The sequence below is a fragment of the Paramormyrops kingsleyae genome, chromosome 10, assembly GCF_048594095.1.
Source record: "Paramormyrops kingsleyae isolate MSU_618 chromosome 10, PKINGS_0.4, whole genome shotgun sequence".
Lineage (NCBI taxonomy): Eukaryota > Metazoa > Chordata > Actinopteri > Osteoglossiformes > Mormyridae > Paramormyrops > Paramormyrops kingsleyae.
In genome coordinates, this window is record NC_132806.1 from 13,736,667 (window position 1) to 13,759,712 (window position 23,046).

Here is a 23,046-nt window from a genome sequence, read left to right on the forward strand (position 1 = left end):
TAAATGGATCATTGATTGGCTGCGGCGCTACTTCTAAAACAGTACGTACAAAATAAGTGATTTCCGTTGCTGTCAAAAATGTATCCCTAGTAGTAGTATTAAGTAATGCATCAGTTCATCCACTGTTTCATTTCGTTTTCGTATACTTAATTTTTAGACAGTTCATTGTATCTCCTGTATTTATTAAACTTTTGTTGTTCGTGAATGATTCGTTTTTTCTAAGTGAAGCCGGTCACATCCATGCATTGATTAGTTCATTCAGTTCCTTAAATTGTCTTGTTTATTGATACCTCGGCACAGACAGATGGTTTTTAAAGCACGGAATGTGTTTTTTTAATCCCTGAAATGGATTGGGAGGAAACTCCCCAGATTTGTTCAATAGGTCAGCGTTTCTCTATCCTCAGGGAGTCCCACACGTCCACATTTTCACTCCTCCCAAGCTCTCACACATTATGTACCATTCAGATGAACTATATCTTCAGGGTTTCAAATATTTTTATTGTGAAGATAATGTATACTTTTAGACTGTGGAAATCAAAGTGCCTAGACAAATTCATACGATCACATAAAACACAAAACCCACATACACCCAGGTGGCGATAGGACTATTGTAGGTGACTCAAACCCTAACCCTGGAGATGTGATTTACATGGGCATTAACAAGGAAACATTTTTCATTTTTTTATTTAGCTACAATCAATCAAAACATAAATAATGACATTACAAAACATTTTAATATCACAGTTAATACAGCAGAACACCATTAGGCAATGATGGTCCCTGGTAGAGGTGAGCACTGACAAAGAGGTTGCCAAGCAGGTCACCCTACTGCTGGACACACTGGTCCTCCATGGTGGGCTCAGAGGCAACATGGATGGCCCCCTGGGACTTGTGGTGCTTTTTCCTTTCTGCTTTCCTGTTCTCGTCTCCCACATCTATCACCACCTCCGCCTTCTTTGTCTTGACTGTGCAGTCAGCTGAGGGAGACCTACAGGCAAACCATCCGATTGGCATTCAGCTTTACCAGGACCATGTGTGTGCAGCTGAGGTATGCTACATACGCATACGCAGCCTCAGCTACCTAGTGCTATTCAACACAATACATTGTCGCTGACAATAACACTTCCCTTGAATTGCTTTAGTTTGTCAAGCCTAATTTTAACCAATAGATCAAACGAGACACTAATTCTAAACAGAAGGTCAGCTGACAATACATGTGTATGCATTTGTATTACTGCAGAATTTACCATGTGCACTGCTCAGCACGGATAGAGCACTGCACAGCTTACAGGCATTTATTTTACGGATCAAGTTCACATTGTATGAAAATGTCATATTCTTAAGCATAAAGTCAAAATGATAGACACACAAGCACTCAACAGGTTTAAAACCATGCAGACACAGAGGAGATCCTTTAAGAACAACAAAAACAAGGGGAAAAAGAGCCAGCTTGATGCTGGTTGTAGCTACCACAGATTCCCGCATCTCACTTTTGTTTCTTTATCGTAATCCCGCTTGTTGTTTCCAGTACTTGTCCTCCATAAATGTGACAAGTAATATCTTACCACCCACCCTACCTTATACACAGCTGGTGCTGGAGGAGCATACATACAATACTGACCAAAACAATGGAAAAACTAGTATAGACATCTCCTTATTCATATTTTTACGAGTCAGTCCTATTAAAAGAATAAACCACAAGTCCATCCATCTTCTATAGCCGCATATCCAATGCAGTGTTGAGGTGGCCCTGGAGCCGATCCCAGGAAGCACTGGGCACACTGGATGGGGTGCCAGACCTTTACAGGCCACACGCTCGCATGTAGCGGAAAACATGGACACCGATTCAGCTACACGTTTTTGGAAACACGGAAAGAAACCCGAGTATCTGGAGAAAAACTCACTCCAACAGATTAGGAACATACAAATTCCAAATGCACCCAAGAGCTACCCACTGAGCTACCATGTCACCCCAAAAAGAATAATTCCATAGTTAAACCACCTACTTTATGGCCACATCATACTGCTCCAGGTCATTCAAATCACATTCATCCATCTTTCCCCACTTGACGCATCAACATCTCTGCTTCAGTTCGGTTTTCAAAATATAACTGAATACCTCTGGACTGAGGTTTGTATTATAAAAGGCTGCCCCCTTTAGGTCATTGTTATGTACTACACAAAATTGTCAGAGGGCAGCTAGAAGCCATGTAGGAAAATTATGATTAAGTGCAGTGCATTAACACAGTAATGTCACATTTACATTTAACTCATTTATCTGATGCTTTTATCCAAAGCGACAGAGTAGAGGGAAAAGTTACAATTTATTTGTGCTCCCATATGATTGTTGTTATAAAACACAGACTCCATACTAGATTACTGCAGTGTCCCAGAGGTCTCCTATGGAATGTCAGGAAAGGTTTTTCCTTGCTACAGACTTCCTGAAAGGCAGTGCCAACGTGGGCAACGGAAGACGAGGGGTGAGGGTCCGCACGAAGCCCACCAGGAGGAAGAGGATGAAGAAGGTGGAGTTGATGCAGCGGAGGAAAAGTGAGAGGGGCCGGCAGGAGGAGGCGGCAACTGACCTGGGAGCATCTGGAATGGTGCTGGTTTCCTCACAGATGCGGACGCACTTTGTGTCGCGTGCTGAGCGGCCGGGCTTGGTGGCGCGTGCCGGCAGAAGCGGGGTAGCCAGTGGCCTTTCTGCTGCGATGGCGGTGGCCTCCTCGGGGCTCCCTTCGGAGCGTCCCACGGCCTCGGCCTCCCGTTTCTCCGGCACTGGGGGGGCCTCGGGGGCGTCCGCTGGCAGCTTCTCATGTCGACGCTTCTGTCCCTGGCTCTTTTTTACCTCTGGTGACAGTTGCAGACGACATGCACTATTATTATTATTAGCTTTTGCCCAGATAAAGCTGCAACTCTGCTTCTGCATAAAGAAACCAAAAACCTCCACAATGTAGAGACCTACACAGGGTTTTTGCAGGTTTCAACAAGTTAAATTTAAGACATTTTAAGACCTTTTTAAGACCATTATGATTGCAATTTAAGACCTATTTCACATCCATACAGCAAAAAAATATGTGAAGTAAAATTCCAAAATTTCTTGCAAAAGGGTAATAATTATTTGACCCTGAGGGAAATAATTAATTGACCCCCTGTTCAATTCTTAACTAGGCCCATTTTTTAAGAAATGAGAAATCCATATAGAACTGGAGTGCACCTGTGCCCTATTAATTTCCACCTGTGCCTATACCCGCAAATTAAAGTTTAGGATATTTTTCACCTGCTCTGTCAATACTTGCGGGTTACCTGTCGGGTACCTATAGGTACCCGAACCCATGCAGGACTCTGCCCTGCTGTACATAACCTATAATAGGACAAATTTGTTTAAATATATCTTAGCCTATTAAGGGTGCTCACTAGCTTACAGTCTGTACTTGTGTGGTGCATGATTTTAAACTTATGAATCGTTCTGTAATTAATTTTTTTTTTTCGTATTCGTATTTAAACCATTTTAAGGCCTAAAATTCAGATTATTGGACTTTAGACTTTTTAAGGACTCATGGAAACCCTGCTACACCCCCCCAATGGATTAGGTTCACTCTTCATCTTTACTGAATAGCATTCAGTAAGATTTACAATGGTGGGACACCCAGACTGGCGTCATGCCCAACCAGCATGTCCTTCACAAAAATGAACAGAAAAGAACCAAGAAAAGGTTCATTTCTGAGCCTGATTTAACAGCAGATGAGTGCAAACAATGGATGGGTTACCGTTGGGTTCGTACTGCAGACGCAGCTCGTCCAGTTTGACTTGCAGCTTGATGTTGGTGCTCTGACACAGTTTGAGGGCCCGTTCAGTGCTAAACAGCTTCCTCTCCAGCTCCAGCACCCTCTGGCTCTCTGAGAAAGCCTTCATCCTCTGACGGGACAGCTCATCCCCCAGCTGCTCTGCATCTTTCCTTCAAACATGCACAGACACAACCCCCAATGCACAGCTTGGTAAAGAACAGACACAATTCTCCTTGCAAAAACACTACCACCAACAGTCCAAGTGCACACTGAAGTCCTTACAGTGACTCTAAAATGCCAACAGATAGAATCTGACAGCCGACGTCAAAGGTCCATCTTCAGTGGCATAGTCTGCCATGCAGCACCACTAATGTACTCACTGAGAGTTGGAGAGCTGCATTTTAAGGAGGTCAGTGTAGAAAGTGCCGTCTGTGCTCTCTGCATCCCCAGTCATGCCGGACGGCTGAGCTTTCACCGCCATCTAAATGCACATATACAGTGCCTTTAAAACGGACCAGGAATTGTGCCCGTTCAGGGCACTACTAGTCAAAGGGTGTCTGCCAAAACAGGTGAGGACCTCCTCAACGATGACACGCTGAAATCCATCGCATCCATGAGTAAAGAGACAGCGGGTCCACATAGTCTTCCCGTACACGGCGGGCTTACCTCGACCTTCTCCAGACGGCGCACCTTCACCATAAGCGCCTCGATCTCGTTGTTCTTTTCGGACAACATGGACTGCAGTCGCTCCAGTTGTCCGGGGTCCGCCCTTGACCCCTGTAGCTGCATCAGGGTGGCAATCTGTACCTGGTGTCGGGGGGGGATTCAGAATACGTCTACTTTCCAAACTACATTTGAAGTTACAGTACAACTAGAACCAGAAGTGAACTGCTACACTGGGTGGCATAAGGCTCTGTGGATTAGGATCCTGTAACTGGCAGTGTGACATTGAGCAGGGCCGAACTGCTACAGGGACTAGCTGACTCTGCTCACTGATCCTCAACTGTATGTCACAAGTGTTTGCAAAGGAAATATAAAAATTTAATGTAGCGAGTAATGTCGTGTGCTGTTCAGAGTTCTACAGTTCCCTCCCACAGTCCAAGCATGCAATGACATGCTTCGAGCCCTAACTAGTAGGGCTCAAATATTCAGTCAGAGTCCCTTGAGTCCACTGTGATTCTTAAAGTCAAACAGTTGTTTTCCTATTTTTGTCAGTCAGTGTTCATTACAGCAGCACGATAACAGTCAGAAGCTTACAAAAAGTATGGCATGTCAAATAAATGAGGGGGACCATGGATATATTTTTATATTCTAACAGGGTGATTGCTTAAAAAAAATCCACATTAACGATCATTTGGGCAGTAGTGATGTGTGGGTGGGCCTGCGGATCGGGTGGGTTGACAAAGCAGCGTTCCGGCTAACTGGTAGGTTCCGGTTTTGCATTACAGGCTCTCTGAATTGCATGCAATAGATGAGGCTGTGATTATCAGTCCAACCCCTGTGTACTCAATTTCAATTTGGCTGCTTCTTTGGGTGATAATAAAGAGGTAAAAACTTAAGAAAAAAATGCAGTCAAGTATATACTCTCTTTCTGATTTATTGGAAGCACCCTCTGTGCATTCAACACCAGGCCAGCAGAATATTCACAGCCATAGAATCAGGTAGGATATCGCTGCAGTTTTATTTAAATGAAATTGGGTTTGACTCCTAAAGATGTGTATATTGTGCTTTATATGGCATGTACAGAAAGAAACAGACCTAAAATGGCAGTAATTTAACATGCCAAAATAAATATAATTTCAAAGTGATTTACTGGTGGTTGTTTGTTGCCCTGTGCTACTACGTGGACTTGGGGAGGGACACATGCAGTGTGCGCGTGTCAAAAAATAAAAAGATTAATTAATTTAAAAATGAGATTATAAGAGCTTGATTTAAGCAGAAATGCATGTGTGCTGCCTGCCTCATTATTCCAACAAATCCATAACGTAAACATAGAACAAAGCGGAAGCGCGGGCTTTTGTAGTCGACCTGCCTGAAAGCAAGTGGAAATCATCACTGAAATTCATGCCAATGGATGTTCTAATTGCCAGACAGTGTACAAGCAGGGCGGAGGGACAAATGGTCAAATATTCGTATTGAACAGCTGGATTCGATTCGACTGAGAAGATTCTGAGTCAGCTAAGGCCCTACTAACTAACAGCTTTTTAAATTGCCCATAGTATATGACCGTGCGTGTGTATGCTGATGGACTGACGTCCTGCCAATGAGGTACCATAGCCCTGTGCTGTTTGGGATAGCCTCCAAGGCACGCCCAAGACCATGACCAGCATTAGCACTTGGAAGATGAATGGAGGGAATAACTGATATTTAGACTGAGACCGACGTGAATTGCCGCAGCATTGTGAGAAGTCTTGACCCATCAAGCGCTGGCGGCTCAGAATGCGAAGGTGAACATACCTTCATACGCTGCAGCTGCTGTCTGGAAAAGGCATGTTGCTTGAGCAGAGACTGATGTTGCACCTTCATGCTGATCAGCTGTCTCTCCATCTCAGCCCGCCTGTCCTCCACCTGGGGGACAGCAGAGGCATCAGCTCAGGCCAGAGACATCTGTGCCATCGTCTGCATACATGAAGACACTTTTCAGTTTCTGAGGTCCATTTACAAAAATGCACACCTCAGAGAACAAAGAGTTGCCCTTGCTGTTGGGGTCCTGGGCCTGCTGCAGCAGCTGGTGCAGTTGGATTTGGAGGTCCTGGTTGGTTTCACGTGCTTTCTGCAGCACGACAACAGATGGCAGACATGAGCAACCCGTCAACATGTCTAGTGGCATTGATCCTTTCCAGCCCCCAATCCCTGACAGGAAGGGAATCCCAAACCTCCAAAGCGTTGAAGCAGGATACGGCCTCCTTCTCGCGCTCCTCCTTCTCCTCGGTCAGCCGTGCCAGCCGCTGCTGCAGGTTGCTATTGGCCAGCCCCAGCTGCTGCTCCTTGTAGTGCCCCTCCTGGAGCTCACGCTCCAAAGTGACCTGGGAGAAGAGGACGCTCAGTGCTTACTGCCTCACTGCATGCAATGCTCAATGGTCTCTGCCACGCTGCATGCAATGCTCAATGGTCTCTGCCACGCTGCATGCAATGCTCAATGGTCTCTGCCACGCTGCATGCAATGACATGCTTCACCAGAAACATAACACATACATGCATGTCCCCATTCGCAGAATTCACACCTGTCATAACCTAGACATATTTAGACATTATATTATTATGCAAACATTTTAATGAACAGAAAACTCGCATGGCTGATGCTTCTATCCAGTGTGATGACACCAGCTATATTACGAGAGAAATTCAGGTTAGGGATCCTGCTTGATCGATTGATTGATAGATAGATGTTCCAAACATCCTGAGGCTGCAAGATACCTTCAGGCTACAATCCTGTGTCTCATCACCAAGCCACCTATTGGTCTAGCAGTACCGAGCTGTGAAAAACATGAGTCTAAAGATACCATTTGCCCACAGTTTGGTATGCATCGTGGTTCAGTACGCCATTTGCTTCTGTCTAATGACGTTTAAATTGTAGCCCTCGAAAATCAGACAATTCCAGTGTTTTAGATGGATTTTTCTTGGGGGGGAAAAAACACACCAAATCTTGTGCTGGTACTTACAGTATAGGAGATACTGCGGTATCATACCGAATGGTTAGATGATATATTGTGGACTGTGACACCCCTACCGAGTAAGTAAACATGCTGCTACCAAGCTAAAAACACTGCTCAAAAAATTAAAGGAACACTTTGAAAATACATCAGATCTCAATGGGGATCTCAATCATGCTGGATTTCTATAAGGATATGGACTGGGTAATGTGTTAGGAAGGAATGGATGCCACATTGTTTGATGGAAATTAAAATGATCAACCTACAGAGGGCTGAATTCAAAGACACCCCGAAAATCGAAGTGAAAAAAGAAACAATGTCCCAGTGGTGTTCTACTGGATTTACATCACACGAGCTTGGGGGCCAGTCAATGGTATCAATTCCTTCATCCTCCAGGAACTGCCTGCATACTCTCATCTTACTGCACCAACGTAGGATCTGACAATGGGTCCAAGAGTTTCATCCCGATACCTAATGGCAGTCAAGGTGCCGTTGTCTAGCCTGTAGAGGTCTGTGTGTCCCTCCATGGCCATCACTGACCCACCACCAAACCGGTCATGCTGAACTGTGTTACAGGCAGCATAACATTCTCCACAGCTTCTCCAGACCCTTTCATGTCTGTCACATGTGCTCAGGGTGAACCTGCTCTCATCTGTGAAAAGCACAGGACGCCAGTGGTAGACCTGCTAATTCTGGTATTCTATGGCAAATGCCAATCGAGCTCCACGGTGCCGGGCAGTGAGCACAGGGCCCACTAGAGGATGTCGGGCCCTCAGGCCACCCTCATGAAGTCTGTTTCTGATTGTTTGCTCAGAGACATGCACACCAGTGGCCTGCTGGAGGTCATTTTGTAGGGTTCTGGCAGTGCTCATCCTGTTCCTCCTTGCACAAAGGAGCAGACACTGGTCCTGCTGATGGGTTAAGGACCTTCTACGACACTGTCCAGCTCTCCTGGAATCTCCTCCATGCCCTTGAGACTGTGCTGGGAGACACAGCAAACCTTCTGGCACGTATTGATGCACCATCCTGGAGGAGTTGGACTACCTGTGCAACCTCTGTAGGGTCCAGGTATCACCTCATGATACCAGTAGTGACACTGACTGTAGCCAAATGCAAAACTAGTGAAAAAACAGTCAGAAAAGATGAGGAGGGAAAATGTCAGTGACTTCCACCTGTTAAACCATTCCTGGTTTGGGGGTCGTCTCACTGTTGCCCCTCCAGTGCACCTGTGTTAATTTCATTAACACCAAAGCAGCTGAAACACCCTCTGCTACTGAAACTGACAAGATCAATATCACAGAAGTTTAACTGATTTGATGCTATACTTTGATTAAAAAGTGTTCCTTAAATTTTTTTGACCAGTGTATATGGTTATTTGGGGGGGGGGGGAATGTTAATTGTTTAATTAAAGTGTGATTTTGTATTTTTTAAATATAAGGATACAGAAACCTTATGACCATGGCCCCAAAACCACGATATACACAAAAATGTGGGTAAATGGTATCCCTACGTCGCTGTGACGTCAGTCATGTGACATGAGTTGCATACCTTGGCGGCCACCAGCTCCGCCCTCTCCACCTGTAGCTCCAGCACCTCAGACGACATGGTCTCATGGGCACGCTCCGTCAGTGCGCGGAGCTCCTCCGTCCTGTTGGCCAGGGTCTCCGCCTGCAGATCCAGCTTGTGTCTCAGCTGCTTCTCGCTGAGCCGCGCCTCGTCCAGCTCCGCCATCAGCCTGTCCACCTGAGCTCATTGTGAGAGGCACACATGCTCAACAAGCTGCAACATGAGTCAATGACTGTTTCTGCTGTTCCCCCTCATTTTCTCTGAGTCAATTACCCCAATAGAACAGTCCCCCTTATGAAAAACAAAGCTGAAGGACTAGAAAACACCTCCTCCAATAGTCAAGCCATGAGAAATACACCCTCAATACACAATTTTACATGCTCTGGGTGTTTTCACATTCTCCTCATTATAAAAATACATTCAGGAAGTTCTTCTGAACAAGATGTCGGCCAGCTTCCTGACCTTGCTCTTCAGTTCGCTGAGCTCTAAGGTGTAGCCCCTTTCCAACTGAGCCTCCTGCTTCTCCAACATGAGCCTCTGCTGACCCCTGAGTGCCTCAAGCTCGGACCTCAGACTGTCCATCATGCGACTCTTCAGCTCCACCTCCCTCTGCAGGGAGTACTTCTCCTGCTCCAGGGCCTACATTGGTGGAAACGCAAGTCACACAGTGTTCATGTTTGCTGCTGGCTTCCAGGAGCCTGGATTACATCCCACTTCCATCCTCAAAAGAACTGAAAGGGCACCTAGCAACAGCTCTTAATATAGAGCATGGGCCAGACATATTCACCAAGCAGATGACAATGGCCCACTGCTCACCTCTAAGGTATTAGTCATCTCCACACGCTGCTCCTCCAGCTGGTTCTGCAGGTCCAGCTGCCCATCCAGCAGCTGGAGACCGTACTGGGCCGCTTTCTGTAGAGATTCCTCAGCTTCCTTCAACTTGCATCGCAGCCGCTGGACCTCACTGTCTCCAGACATCTTGATGCCTGAAAGAAGTAGTGACTTTGGCTTTCAGAACCTCCTGACAGCGTGCACCCACCTAACACGCTGTTACGCTAATGCCTAGGACAACAAAAAACAAGGAAAAACCACAACTTCTGTGTCTCTGCCATCTCTGATGAAGAATGCTGCAATATTTCAGTTTACTCTAACATGTACATCCTCCAGCTAGGACCAAATAGCCTACTGTTTACGGTATATAAAAATTCAAAGACCGGGGGACATATATAAAGTGGCCAGGAAGCATCAAGGCTGCAAATAACTGCATAGCATAATCAAACCTATTACAGACTGTAGAAGCTGGATCCCAGCAATGACTAATTGTAACCAATCATTTCCAGAGTATACACAGAGTTTAACAATGTAAAGATGGTCTTGCAACACTTTGGTTAGAACATGTAGCATAAGACACACTAAAACGCATTTGACAAGCTGTAAAAAAAAAAATTCTTAAAACTCTTCAATAACGCGAATTCATTCAATTCTACGGGCCAAAATGGAAGACATGCAACAAGTAAATATTCCAGCGGGCAGACTAATGGGGGATGATGGTGAAAATAGCATGTTTCTTTGCCAAGCTTTGATCGGCTGCACCAAGAGGACGAGTTCCCATGACAACAGGAATACGTGAGAACTCACCACGGTAAGCGAGGTGAGTGCGCATTCTAAAAACAGTTGTTTTAACTTAAAGAAGACCGAGTACTTCAGCGTCCTGTGTATGCTGGCCACTGGATCAGACATCCGCAACAACAAATGAACTAAAGCTATTAACATCGAGTACTTAGACTTACAAAAGAACTGGGTAAATATAAATAATTAACATATAGTATGATTACATTAACTAGTAGGACGGCTCCTAAACAAAAACTGATACAATTCCTCCTATTAGCAGTTAGTTAACTAGTTAACCAAGTTATGTCCTAACGATTCCAAGCTTTTTTCTAGTAAGAACAAACGATAAGATATTGAAAAGACTAGCAGCATAATACCTGAACAATACTGAGTCCGGGGCGAACTATTCGTTAATTTCACTGGCTAGTTAGATAGCTTGCTATTTACTTCTACAACAGCAGTCCAGCGCACCCTCGCCCGCGCTCGGTCTCGGTCTCACATCATTTGAATTCAGCTCCAGTTCGTGCACGAATCACGCGAGATTTCACTGTTTCGGGCGTGAGAGCACGTCGCCATTGAACTGTGTAAGTGGCTTTAGAATTGACAGCAGGTTGTTTTGTTTTTTTGCAAGTGCAACACTTTTAAAACTGATTTGTTTCTCTGTAAAATAAAACATTTCTATTACTTATGATTAAAACCAAACAAATATCCAAATAAGAAAACTGGCTAAAATACTACAGAAATAAAACTGAAAATCCTCCTGGGCCCTTGAAGAACAAATATGGCCGACAAGTAGCAGATGACTTATACAATTTTTAGCAGTTTTTTCATACCCCCATTGTCATTTCACAAAAAGCTAAACCCTCACACGCCATTTGTACTATTTCATCTGTCATAACTTATGTCAGTTATGTTTACCATGCACTGTTCAGCTCCATTTCAGTACCTCAGACACTACCTCATCTACGGAGACATATGCTGATATGTATATCTGTATCTATATGTTAATATGCATATCTGTGTCTAGCCTGTACATTTAACTTATGTATGTCTGGATAACATGCATAATGCATGTAATGCATGTGTAATTTATGTATGCATGTATAATTTATATATAATGTATGTGATGTATGTGTAATTTATGTATGTATGGATGTATAATTTATGTATAATGTACGTATCCCTCCACTTTTCCTGTCCCCCTACGCCTGGCATGTACAGATGAAGCCACAACTCACTTTTCATTTACACATGTGCCCGCTCATTGAGTTAACGACAATACAAATTGAATTTAATTTAATTAAAAAATGATAATGTAGAAATTTGAATTTGTCTGCATGAGGTTTTATTTTCAAGTTTTAAATGCATTGTTAGCAAGGTTTAGGCTGTCTAATCACAGTGCCTCGGGGGCATGCTGGTGCAGTGGGTAGCAGTGTTTGTCTCAGACCCCTGGGACCAGGGTCTGAGTCTCCACCAGAGTTTCACCTGTGTGGAGTTTTCATGGTGTCGCCGTGGGGTTTCCTCCTGGTACTTTGGTCCCCTGACGTGCTGAGGTTAATTGTACTTGCCGAATTGCTCATAGGTGTGAATGGGGTGTGAATGGGCCCTGTGATGGGTGGGTGCCCCATCCTACATTGTTCCCTGCCTTGTGCTGATGATGTCTTTGTGTTGTTGTGGAAATAGGAGCTATCAAGAGTCTCACGCCTTGTTTTCTCAAAGTCAGCACAACCAATTACTTCGCTATCTCATGGTTACTTGTTCCAATGCAACATCAGAATATGTGATATCTCTGGTTACCAAATTCAATAGTCCTTACAATTTCATGGGCAAATAAAGAGGGGTGGAAATGTCCCACTAGAATTATCTAAAAGTTGCTGGTTCAAATCAAAGCGGACACTGAAGTAGTAAAATGCTCACCCTCGTTCAGTATATGAGGTGTGAGATAGCAAGCTACAGAAAACATCCACCAAACATCTAGATTGTGCATTTATTTATACTTTGAACTGTTGACATTTGATTTTGTTCACCAGAGCCATGGAGTTCTCCTCTTTACCAAAAATCTAGTTGATCTGTTTGACCAGTTGGGAGAACATTCGCTTGTTTTCTCATGACATGCACAAGCATTTGCAAGGCCCTCAAGTTTCATCGGATGTTTAGAGTGAGATCACATTAGGGGCGAAACCTGTCTCACAGTCCATACGTGAGCCTTGAGGGCCCTACCTACCGCATTCATCTTGCTCGTACCCTTCCACCTTTCCTGCACTTCATCTTTATGCGCATCCATGTAATAACGTGATTGCAGCGGGATCACACGTAACTTATTTTGGAATTTACCCAGAAACAAGAAATGATGTTTTATGATTGACTGGTAGGTGGCTATTAACTCGGGACAGTCATGAGCTCCGTGGAAAACTCCACTCCGTTTGCCACGCACCTCGTTTATTAATTCTATTTAAAGGGGCAGCTTGGTCGGCGTTATCCCTTACTTCGCAGCGTGAGGAACACAAGGTGTGGCGTGTGAACTGGTTGAAATGCGTCTGCTGTCATTTGAGAGTCTAGAGCATTTCAGATCAACAGAGACCCAATCTACCCAAGGGTCGTCATTTTGAATGATCTCTCTGAAGTTACTTGATCGTAGCACTACGAGGGTTTTGCAAAACGCAGCCCTGGACTGTTGTGATATGTGGAATTCTCAAAATGATAGCCTAGTTGTCAAAACATCTGAACTAAACAATTAGTTTATTGACGATGTGCCTTATTGGGCGTACAGTCAACTGTATTTGAACACAGTTATACGCTTATATTTATAAGAATTATCAGTTAAATGAATAGAACTGATTTTTTTTATTTAATTACCATAACGTACGGTTGATATTGGGGGTGTTTTTAAATTGTAACATATTTTGAATATGAGTAAAACTGAGACCATTGCTTTTTGGTTCTGAGAATGGAATTTATAGTGGTTTTATTTAGTAATAACGCAGATAGTAACAGTTGCACCATCGTCTATGTATACTTTTTATGTCTCCGTATACGGCATCCAGCTTGGCCCCTGTCACATGGAGCTCAACAAATCGCTTCCGCGAGCTGTGGCGGGACTTGCCGTGATAGGTTGCGCGCGTCTTTTTTGACGTAAACGTGGCTTTAAAGGCGGATACTCGTGCTCACTCCCGCCGCTGTGTGGTAGAGAGCTGATCGGACAGGCTGCTTAACTGCGGACAAAGAACCGGAGACATGGAAAATCAATTGTGTAAGCTTTTTGTCGGTGGCCTTAATGTTGAGACCACCGACGACGGTCTTCGCAAACATTTCGAGCAGTATGGGAAGCTGACTGACTGCGTGGTTGTCCAGAACCAGCAACTGAAGCGGTCGCGCTGCTTCGGCTTTGTGACCTACTCCACCGCGGAGGAGGCCGACGCCGCCATGGCCGCCCGGCCGCATGTAGTAGACGGCAACAACGTGGAGCTGAAGCGGGCCGTGGCCCGTGAAGACGCCGGAAAACCCGAGGCCCTGGCCAAGGTGAAGAAGATCTTCGTCGGCGGTCTGAAAGACGACGTGGAGGAAGAGCACCTCCAGGAGTATTTCTCCCAGTTCGGCGCAATCGAAAAGGCCGAAGTGATCAGCGACAAGCAGACCGGCAAGAAGCGCGGCTTCGGCTTCGTCTACTTCGATGATAATGATTCGGCCGACAAAGCGGTGGTGCTCAAGTTTCACACCATCAATGGACACAAGGTGGAGGTGAAGAAAGCCCTCACCAAGCAGGAGATGCAGGCCGCCGGTGGTCGGAGCCGGGGCCGCGGCGGGCGGGGAATGGGAAGGTCTCAAAATGGCTACGGAGGCGGAAGAGGCGGCTACAGCTATGGCGGCTACGGGGGGAACGATGGAGGATACGGCGGTGGCTACGGCGGGGGCTACGGCAGTGGGGGCGGATATGGTGGTGGCTACGGAGGAAGCGGCAGCTACGGCTACGGCGATCAAATGGGCGGCTACGGTGGAGGGAACGGCTACAGTGACTTTGGCAGCGGGTACGGCCAGCAGTCCTCCGGCTACGGCCCCATGAAAGGCAGCAGCAGCTACTCCGGCCGCAGCAGCGCGCCTTACTCCCGAGGGGGCGGCGGTGGCGGCTACAGCCGAGGGGGTTACGGCGGCTCCTACTGAATCCAACCCTGAAAGAGACTGGGCCCGGGAACACCCCTGGCGCCGATGATGGCCACTACCTTGGACCACCTTTTGAACACAAATTGACCGCTGCTGCGTAGCGGGCGATGCCCCCCCCCGCAGAACATCTCCGATTCCAGGTAGGAAGACGCCCTTCCAGAAATCTAGACACGCACGACCACCCCTCTAAGACCACCCCACTGCAGACTCCCCCAAACACTTATTTGATTATGCTATGTGGACGAAGTTTTTTTTAAAAAATCAAACATGTTCTGAAAAGTGGCGAAACTTAGCCCAGGTCTTTTGTTTGGGTTTTATACCTATTGTTTTACCAAGATTCCTTTTTTAAACTCTGTAATGTGGCCGGGATTCGGTAGCGGTAGTCGGCTGGTACCATGTGGCCGAATATATATGCTTTTGAATACTTTGCGTTAAAACTTTTGGAGTTTCATGCTTGTAAAGTTCACCGCAGTCGTTTAGCTGCAGTGCCATCGGATGTCTCTTTGCCAAATGTTGTATGACTAGTGATGAGGGATCATTCGCCCTCGCCAGGCTGAGCTGATTATTTTCCCCCATCCCTCAAAATGCTTTCATGTATATTGTATAATCTTGTTGCCGTTTAAAACACCTTAGCATTGTTAAACATTGGTATGCAACTGTATGTTTACCTTTTAAAATAAAAACGAAGTGCAACTCCAGGTTTTACTGTCTCTCTTTATGAAGCAAATAACTTGCAGGTTTAACGTCTATAGCACACTTACATGTAGGAATCCTGCGAAAGTAGGTCTAACAGCACTGCTGCCCAATGGATCCAGCAGCTATCCAGCCAGAACTGTGGCTTTCGTCCGTACTGTTGAGGTGATCACATCTGGAGGCTGGATCCTTGTGCTCCTGTGCTATCCACATTGCATGGATAAACTGTGACTTGTTTCTTACATCTTAACGGAGGGCTTGCATTTTTGATCCCTGTATTTAGGTGTTGGTACCGTACCCCAAAATAGCCATAGCAGTTTATACAGGGGCTGTGTTCAGTACCTGGGGGTTGTGGTAGGACTCAGATATTTCATTAGGATGACATCCTTCAAAACTAGGTATGTAACTCGTTGTCTCTAAATACTTCTTGGTTCTAAGAACTTCAGAATTTATTTTGGTGCTTGCATGTAACTAAAACACCAGTCAATAACTTGCATTTTAGATTGTAACTTCATTATGATTAAGTGGGTGAAAATGGTTGGTTTTCCTATGTTCTGCTTTGTGCTCAACCTGCTGATGTCTTGTCTCCAGGTGACTGGAGGCCTGATCTCGATGGCTTGGTCCCTGCTGCCTTGTTGGCGGACCTAGGTGTGACCGAAACACTGCAGCCTTGGTAAGTGGGAGCATTCATGCAGGTAGGCTAGAGACTGGGGGATGGGAAATGATTTAACTTGCTGTGAAGCATTAGGTATATGGATTAGAACTAGTTTCATAAGCTGCTTCTGATTACTGCTGAAGGTAAGTCAGTTTATTACATGATTCGCACTTGTGTATGTAAGCTGCTATGATGTCAGACTTGTGTGATGGTCCCTATTGGACTGAAAGGTTTGCTGCTACAATATAGACTTAAGTTACATGGTTTCCTCTGTTTTGGATCACGTTGTAAGCAGAGCACAGTGTAGTACCTGTCTTCATGTGTGCAATAAAGACCAAATTATTAATTTTTTATTTCTCTTTCAGGAACAGTTTGATCAGTCTTGATCCACCACTTGCCGCAGACTGAATAACTTCTGAATACTTCTTGAATTGTCTTAAATTTGTGATTTATGGATCCTTTAAATCAATGAAGTCTTCAGTTCGAATGGCATGACCTTTTAATCTGTTACTTTTCAGTCATAGGCTCTTAGTTAGCCTGGTTTGACATTGCAGTACGATCTATTTAAAGGGAGTGCAATTCTTTGCTGTTTGATCACACTTTTAGTCTACACTGAGTAAAGTTTATGTGGCTGCTGTGCTTTAGAGCAACTGCTCAGGACGCAAAATGAAATGGAAATGTTTTGTCAAACACCAGTGGGTTACTTGCATCAACCTGTTATAAAAACATTCACTTATGGATTCTAAGTCTTATGAGTGCCTGGTTTTTGTCAAATGTGCTTATCAAAATGCAAGTGTTATCACGCATGTCATGTGTTTAATTATAACCTGCTTCGCAGTTCATGGTGTTTGTGTGTATGTTGTGTTTTAGTGTAACCAGTTTCATTACATCAGCCCATTTACAACTGAGTCTGATCTCTTCACCCCCCCCCCCCCCCCACACTTTTTAAAAAAATATGTGACTTTAGTTTAGCAGATTTTTTCCTTTTTAATTTCACGTTGGTTCAAGTCTTGTGTGTCTGCGAATGATCTCTCCGAGCGAGAGCAGTTCAGTGCACACAGGTGTGGTGTAGGGCTGGGCTATTTGACAATTTTGGTAAGTAACAAGTAACCCTGTGTCTGTTCAAAGCTGACTAACTGGCGAGTGATTATCACCTTTGTCAGGGGAGAAGACTCGGGGCTACATGCTACATACAAGACGGAAAGATAAAGCTTTGTACATTGGCTTTCAGTTCAGCCTTCTAGCCTGTGTATCTGAGAAACGTTTTCCTCCTAGATGCATGTTATGCAAAGTTATTGGTGTTTGTGGACATCAGTTTTAATGGTGGTATGTGGCTAGAGCTTGCTGTAAGTTTTTGTGAACTATTGCTTTAGGCCAGGAGTGTTCAATCGTGATTGAACAGTATATTGTCACATGTTTCCAGGTTGGTCTTGACATAACTATGAAAGTAGTTCTCATAATGAAAATAGTCCGGACACTTGTACTTTGATATACACGTAGACTAATCTGGCCCACTGACTTCCACACTTCCACAGAGGCTTAAAAAATAGCAAGGTCCCCCTCTCCAGTTTTAATGCAGGTTTAGCAATTGCTTTTGCATCTTCCCGACATGATTTAAGTGCTCCATTTGGTGTCGTGTATTGGAGGGGGTGTTGGATGACTCGTGTGATTTTATTCAGGATGAACCATTTATTTATTTATTTTTTTTGATGGCACCCAACCCTAGTGTGGAGCCTGTTGTGGTGTATACACGCAGTAGAGAAGACTTGAGTCTCTCAGGGTGTAACATGAATCAGCAGTTCCCTTGTGTCAGTGTTCATGTGAAGTTAGACATGAACTGAAGGCCAAAAAGTGAACCTGGTTCCTGGGAGGTTTCCAAATTGATGAAGCAGATTTCTCAAGCTGAGTGGTGCTCATCTCTCACCACTGGGGGTGTTCCGCAAAGCATGATTTTTATTTTAATTTATATTTTTTTAGTTGGGTTAACTAGCTAGAAGTCATGATTGTCCATTAGGAATCCTCCTTACCTGACTTCTAAGTACAATGATCACTGATTTATGTAACATTTGAGGATTATTTCATGACAGATGTACGTTCAGGTGAAGTAGGTTTGTCATTTCCTTCAGGGCCGTGGTGCAACACAACCTAAAACGGCACAAGACTACCCAAATGGAGACAGGACAATTACACAAAGTGCAAGAAAGATGAGCTACAATACAAGCAAGACAAAACCGTAACGGTGCTAGTTTGAATGAATTTTGTATTATACTGTAACTTTAGCAGCAGACGTGTCCAAAATACAAGATTGAGGTAGTTTTCTGCGAACAGCAGCAGGTCAATGTGCAGTATATATTAAAAGGTACATACAGGGTATAGGTACAGTTTTGATACTTAATTTCTCATGTGGAATTATCTTGGCATGTCTGTAATTGCCTTTATTAGCATTGACAGTGCCTGCCTATTTTTGTGATGCTTTTTAATCTGTACATATTGAAATTAATCACAGTTCCCATAAACTAGCAGCAGTCTGCTTCATAAATATATGCTTAGCTGGGGTAAGAGTATTTTTTAAAGAAAAACACGTAGTGCAACTGAGGTGCTTTTGACAAATTCATGCGGAATGTACAGATTTTGAAGTATGTGTGTTAAAGGTACTGTATAGGGTTCTGTAATTGTTTTATTTAGGTTAAAGCAGAATCTCATCTTTAGTACAAGGTCCTGGATTAAAATCCGTTATGTCCGTTATTTTGAGGTCCATGACTTCAAATGGTGGTGAAATGGGATAACAGGAAGTTGTTTGGCGCATCATGGTGGTTCAGGGTGTAGCACTGATGCCTTGGTTTGAATGTCTCTGTGTATGGAATTTGCATGTTTTCCCTGTGACATGGGTTCCCTCCCTCCATTCATAGATATGAAGTCAGTCTAGCTGGTGGGTCTGATTTGGCCAGTTTATGCATGTGTGTTTGTTCCCAGTGATGGACCCTTTGCCCCCTGCTGTCTGGGATAGGCTCCCGAAACCCTGGCAAACCTAACTGGAATATGCAGTTTAAAGATGGGTGAAGCAGTGTGTTTTTCCTACGTAGGTAATTTTTATGAATTTTATATACAAGATTCTGACCAGTTATGCAGTGCTGAGCCACCATGGTGCTCTGGGCACCATCCCAGGACGGACAGGGCACAAGATGAGGTGCCACTCCATCGCAAGGCGCATGTGCCCTAGCCCTAACTATCTGCAGGAAGAACCCCACACAACACTCGGAGGATGTGAAAAAGATTTCCAAACTACGCAGGCGTAAGGCAACTGCATAGATGGGCAATAAAATATGTACCGTCTTGAATTGTTGTAGCTCAGACGAAGTCAGAAGGGTGTTGCTTGGGAGTATGTAGTCATGATTCAGCGTGGGCTCCATGAACTGGCCTCTAAATGGAGACTTGAAGGCTGAGCTGCAGGGCTGTGTGTAGGTTTGGGTTTGTGTCTGAGAGGGAGCCACCTGTTATGGTATGATTAGACAAGATTCTGCCTGCAGGATGTGCATGACAGTGTTTGGGTTCATATGCTATACTGAATATGGATGTCTTATGGTTGCTCAGCATCCACAGGTTCCAAACCTTCATGATATACTTCAGTAATTTTCTTCAATAAATACCAAGAACTACTTGGTGTAGAAAAACACAAGCTCCACCTGGGTTCTTTTCCCATTAGTATTTTTTTTAATTGTATCAAATCATGATGAGTTGCAGTTTTACTGCGTAGAATATTTAAATCAAAGTCTGGAACACCTCAGGAGCAAAAATTTTCTGTTATATCTGAAGGATTATCAACAGATCGTTCAAGAACATTGGGTCTCCCAGTGGCACATTTAAGATTGTCTTTTGTTTTCATCTTCTCTCAAGCATTATTGTTTTCAGTGCACTGTCTCCTAAAATTCTTAAATCTGTTTGTCAAGTAGAAAAGATGTTACATTTCAATTTTATTGTGTACTTAATGTCCACTCTTGAGATACATGTCACAGTTTGTAAATGCAATTCCTAATAAATTCATCAAATGTGTCGTCATGAAATCATTACCCTTTGAGGCAAATGGAAACCATTTACTAGGCCTGGTAATGTGAAGAATAAGCACTCAAATATTTGTATTAGACCTTTTAAATTGTTGCCTTAAAATCAACTTTTAAGTGCTGACCTCATTTGAGCTTAAACTTTAATTCTACATGCTTGTATTATAACAAATGCACTGTTCAGTTTATTGCACATTAAAAATAATTATGCACTGTTACAATTCGTCTGTTAACCAGAGCCATGTATATGTGAGGTGAAAATCACCTTTATTATTGTGGATGTTTTTCTCAACAAATCAGAGAAAATCTCTTCAAATGATTACATAATTTAATTTTATATTGTATCTAGGTATCTTTGTGTATCTTAAATCTTTTTAGCAAATGGGAAGGTTGCTGGATCAAGTCTTATAGCTGGCATAATTTCACTTTTGGGCCCTTAACCACCAATTACTTCAGGGATTGGCTGTCCCTGCTTTCACAATTATATTCTAGATCATGTCTGCTAAATGTGTAAAATAAACTGGTAGTATTTGGGACTGACTTGGCTATCTTGTGCCTGTCCAGATTGATTTTTGCTCCTCTATAGTTTAAATATACACTGTCAGGGTTCAGTTCAATTTTTAAACAAACAAATTGGATAAACATGACTACACTGAAAATGCGCTTATGTTGCGTACATGCTGCGTATGTACATATACGCACGCGCTTCTAGTAACGTAAAAAATGAGCACAATTGTGGACAATAGGTAATTGTAGCCATTTCGATATGAATATTTTTAAGTAGACCGAGAAGAAGGTAAGTGTACCTCTGCGGGTTTTTTTCTTTATTTAAACCATGTATTCTATATTGTGGGTATCGTATCAGTGAGAAGAATGGAGATACTCGACCAAGAGGGATAAAAGAAAGTAACGAACGCTAATGCGACCATTTAAATCTGTTTGAAGATCTCGAAGCCGCGCGGTGGCAGCCAATCGCAGTAAGTGACGCGTTTCGTGACGCAGGACAGAAACGCCCTCGATTCTCTCAAAAGAAGAAACCCGCAGCTGCGGCGAGCATTTCGAATTGCTGCGGGAAAAAGCGGTTTAATCAAGTCATGACTAACCAACTGTGTAAGCTCTTTGTTGGGGGCCTTAACGTGCAGACCACAGATGATGGACTTAGGCAGCATTTCGAGCAGTATGGGACGCTGACTGACTGCGTGGTTGTCCAGAATCAGCAACTGAAGCGGTCGCGCTGCTTCGGCTTTGTGACCTACTCGTCCGCGGAGGAGGCCGACGCCGCCATGGCCGCCCGGCCGCATGTAGTAGACGGCAACAACGTGGAGCTGAAGCGGGCCGTGGCCCGTGAAGACGCCGGAAAACCCGAGGCCCTGGCCAAGGTGAAGAAGATATTCGTCGGCGGTCTGAAAGACGACGTGGAGGAAGAGCACCTCCAGGAGTATTTCTCCCAGTTCGGCGCAATCGAAAAGGCCGAAGTGATCAGCGACAAGCAGACCGGCAAGAAGCGCGGCTTCGGCTTCGTCTACTTCGATGATAATGATTCGGCCGACAAAGCGGTGGTGCTCAAGTTTCACACCATCAATGGACACAAGGTGGAGGTGAAGAAAGCCCTCACCAAGCAGGAGATGCAGGCCGCCGGTGGTCGGAGCCGGGGCCGCGGCGGACGGGGAATGGGAAGGTCTCAAAATGGCTACGGAGGCGGAAGAGGCGGCTACAGCTATGGCGGCTACGGGGGGAACGATGGAGGATACGGCGGTGGATACGGCAGTGGCGGTGGTTATGGTAACCAGGGAGGCTACGGAGGGGGATACGGTGACCAGATGGGAGGCGGCTACGGGAACGGCTATAGTGACTTTGGGGACGACTACGCTCAGCAGTCCTCCGGATACGGCGCAGTGAAAGGGGGGAATTATTCAGGCAGGAGCAGCGCACCTTACTCCCGAGGTGGCAGCGGTGGCTACGGTCGGGGTGGATACGGTAGCTATTAGTCATTTTCACTTGGTAACGTCCACTAACGGTTCGGGACTTTGCTTGGGGACCTACAGATTTTGAACATGGACCTTGTAAATGCATCGGCGTGCGAGGAGGGAAGGAGACACCTGTACATGTGCCGATCCGGATACACACGGTGTATTCACTACCTGTATCTGCCCGGGGAAGGACGTGCGACTCCATGTTCATCTCCTCGCTTCCCGACCTCAGTATTTCCAAGTGACGCCTATTGAACGGACATTTTGTAGTTAGTTTAAACTTCCTGTAATACTGTCAAGATTGTAACTGTGATGGCTCTAGTTCGTCGTTTTTATAAGCCCCGAAACGTAGGGCGACATACTGTAATTTAATCCCTTGTATCGTATCATGCGACTTCTAAAATTCGCTTTAGTCGTACCAAACTCAGGGGAACGGAAATGTGTTCAAAATATACTCATCCTCGGTTTTGTTTTTGCTGTGAGTAAGTTATTTTGGGCACCCACCATGCCCTGATGCTTATGTGAGTGTTCATTTTTATTTTGTAATGTGATTTCGTTTCCCCCCTCTGGGTCTCCCACCCCCATCCGCGAGACCCGTGCTTGTGTGTGGAATGTGATTTTAATTGTATTGTACACCTTGATGATTTTGGCTTGTAATAAAATTTTTAATGTTCCCAACCTGTATTTTACCATCGGATGCTGGCTGTATAACTACAGTCCGCCGAGTTCATTCACTTGCCGCTTTGTCTTCATCCACTCTGGCTGAATGACTGATGGGTGGAGCTTGGGCTGGATGCGCCGCAAAATCTGGACGGGCGTATTGGAACCAGCATAGCGGGATTCCCTCTGATACTTAAATTACTTTTACATGCTACAAAATGATGTTTTTAGAGG

At 44.6% G+C, this 23,046-nt stretch overlaps 3 protein-coding genes and 2 long non-coding RNA genes across 5 annotated transcripts; 4 read left to right on the plus strand and 1 right to left on the minus strand.

Annotated features, from left to right (window-relative positions):
- The first annotated feature begins 10 nt into the window (after positions 1 to 10).
- Positions 11 to 2,661, plus strand: LOC111835063 (uncharacterized). The gene is made up of 3 exons (XR_002836145.2): positions 11 to 41; positions 974 to 1,048; positions 2,437 to 2,661. It is a non-coding gene; the product is annotated as an uncharacterized lncRNA (long non-coding RNA).
- On the minus strand, positions 474 to 11,166 carry spdl1 (spindle apparatus coiled-coil protein 1). The gene is made up of 12 exons (XM_023794974.2): positions 10,996 to 11,166; positions 9,824 to 9,993; positions 9,470 to 9,646; positions 8,990 to 9,184; positions 6,665 to 6,814; positions 6,463 to 6,561; positions 6,246 to 6,356; positions 4,455 to 4,595; positions 4,169 to 4,269; positions 3,771 to 3,958; positions 2,586 to 2,850; positions 474 to 988 (listed from the first exon to the last, which is right to left on the minus strand). Exons 2-12 carry the CDS (start codon positions 9,983 to 9,985, stop codon positions 826 to 828), a joined length of 1,752 nt encoding a protein of 583 aa, XP_023650742.1. The 5' UTR covers positions 9,986 to 9,993; positions 10,996 to 11,166; the 3' UTR covers positions 474 to 825.
- On the plus strand, positions 10,526 to 20,175 carry LOC140593288 (uncharacterized). The gene is made up of 3 exons (XR_011993557.1): positions 10,526 to 10,658; positions 16,061 to 16,142; positions 16,490 to 20,175. It is a non-coding gene; the product is annotated as an uncharacterized lncRNA (long non-coding RNA).
- On the plus strand, positions 13,773 to 15,474 carry LOC111835059 (heterogeneous nuclear ribonucleoprotein A0-like). The gene has a single exon (XM_023794977.2). The coding sequence runs from the start codon at positions 13,853 to 13,855 to the stop codon at positions 14,774 to 14,776; it is 924 nt and encodes a 307-aa protein (XP_023650745.1). The 5' UTR covers positions 13,773 to 13,852; the 3' UTR covers positions 14,777 to 15,474.
- A 1,018-nt stretch (positions 20,176 to 21,193) lies between the features above and the next one.
- Positions 21,194 to 22,830, plus strand: LOC111835061 (heterogeneous nuclear ribonucleoprotein A0-like). Its single transcript, XM_023794979.2, has one exon. It carries the CDS (start codon positions 21,277 to 21,279, stop codon positions 22,168 to 22,170), a length of 894 nt encoding a protein of 297 aa, XP_023650747.1. The 5' UTR covers positions 21,194 to 21,276; the 3' UTR covers positions 22,171 to 22,830.
- Positions 22,831 to 23,046: the final 216 nt, after the last annotated feature.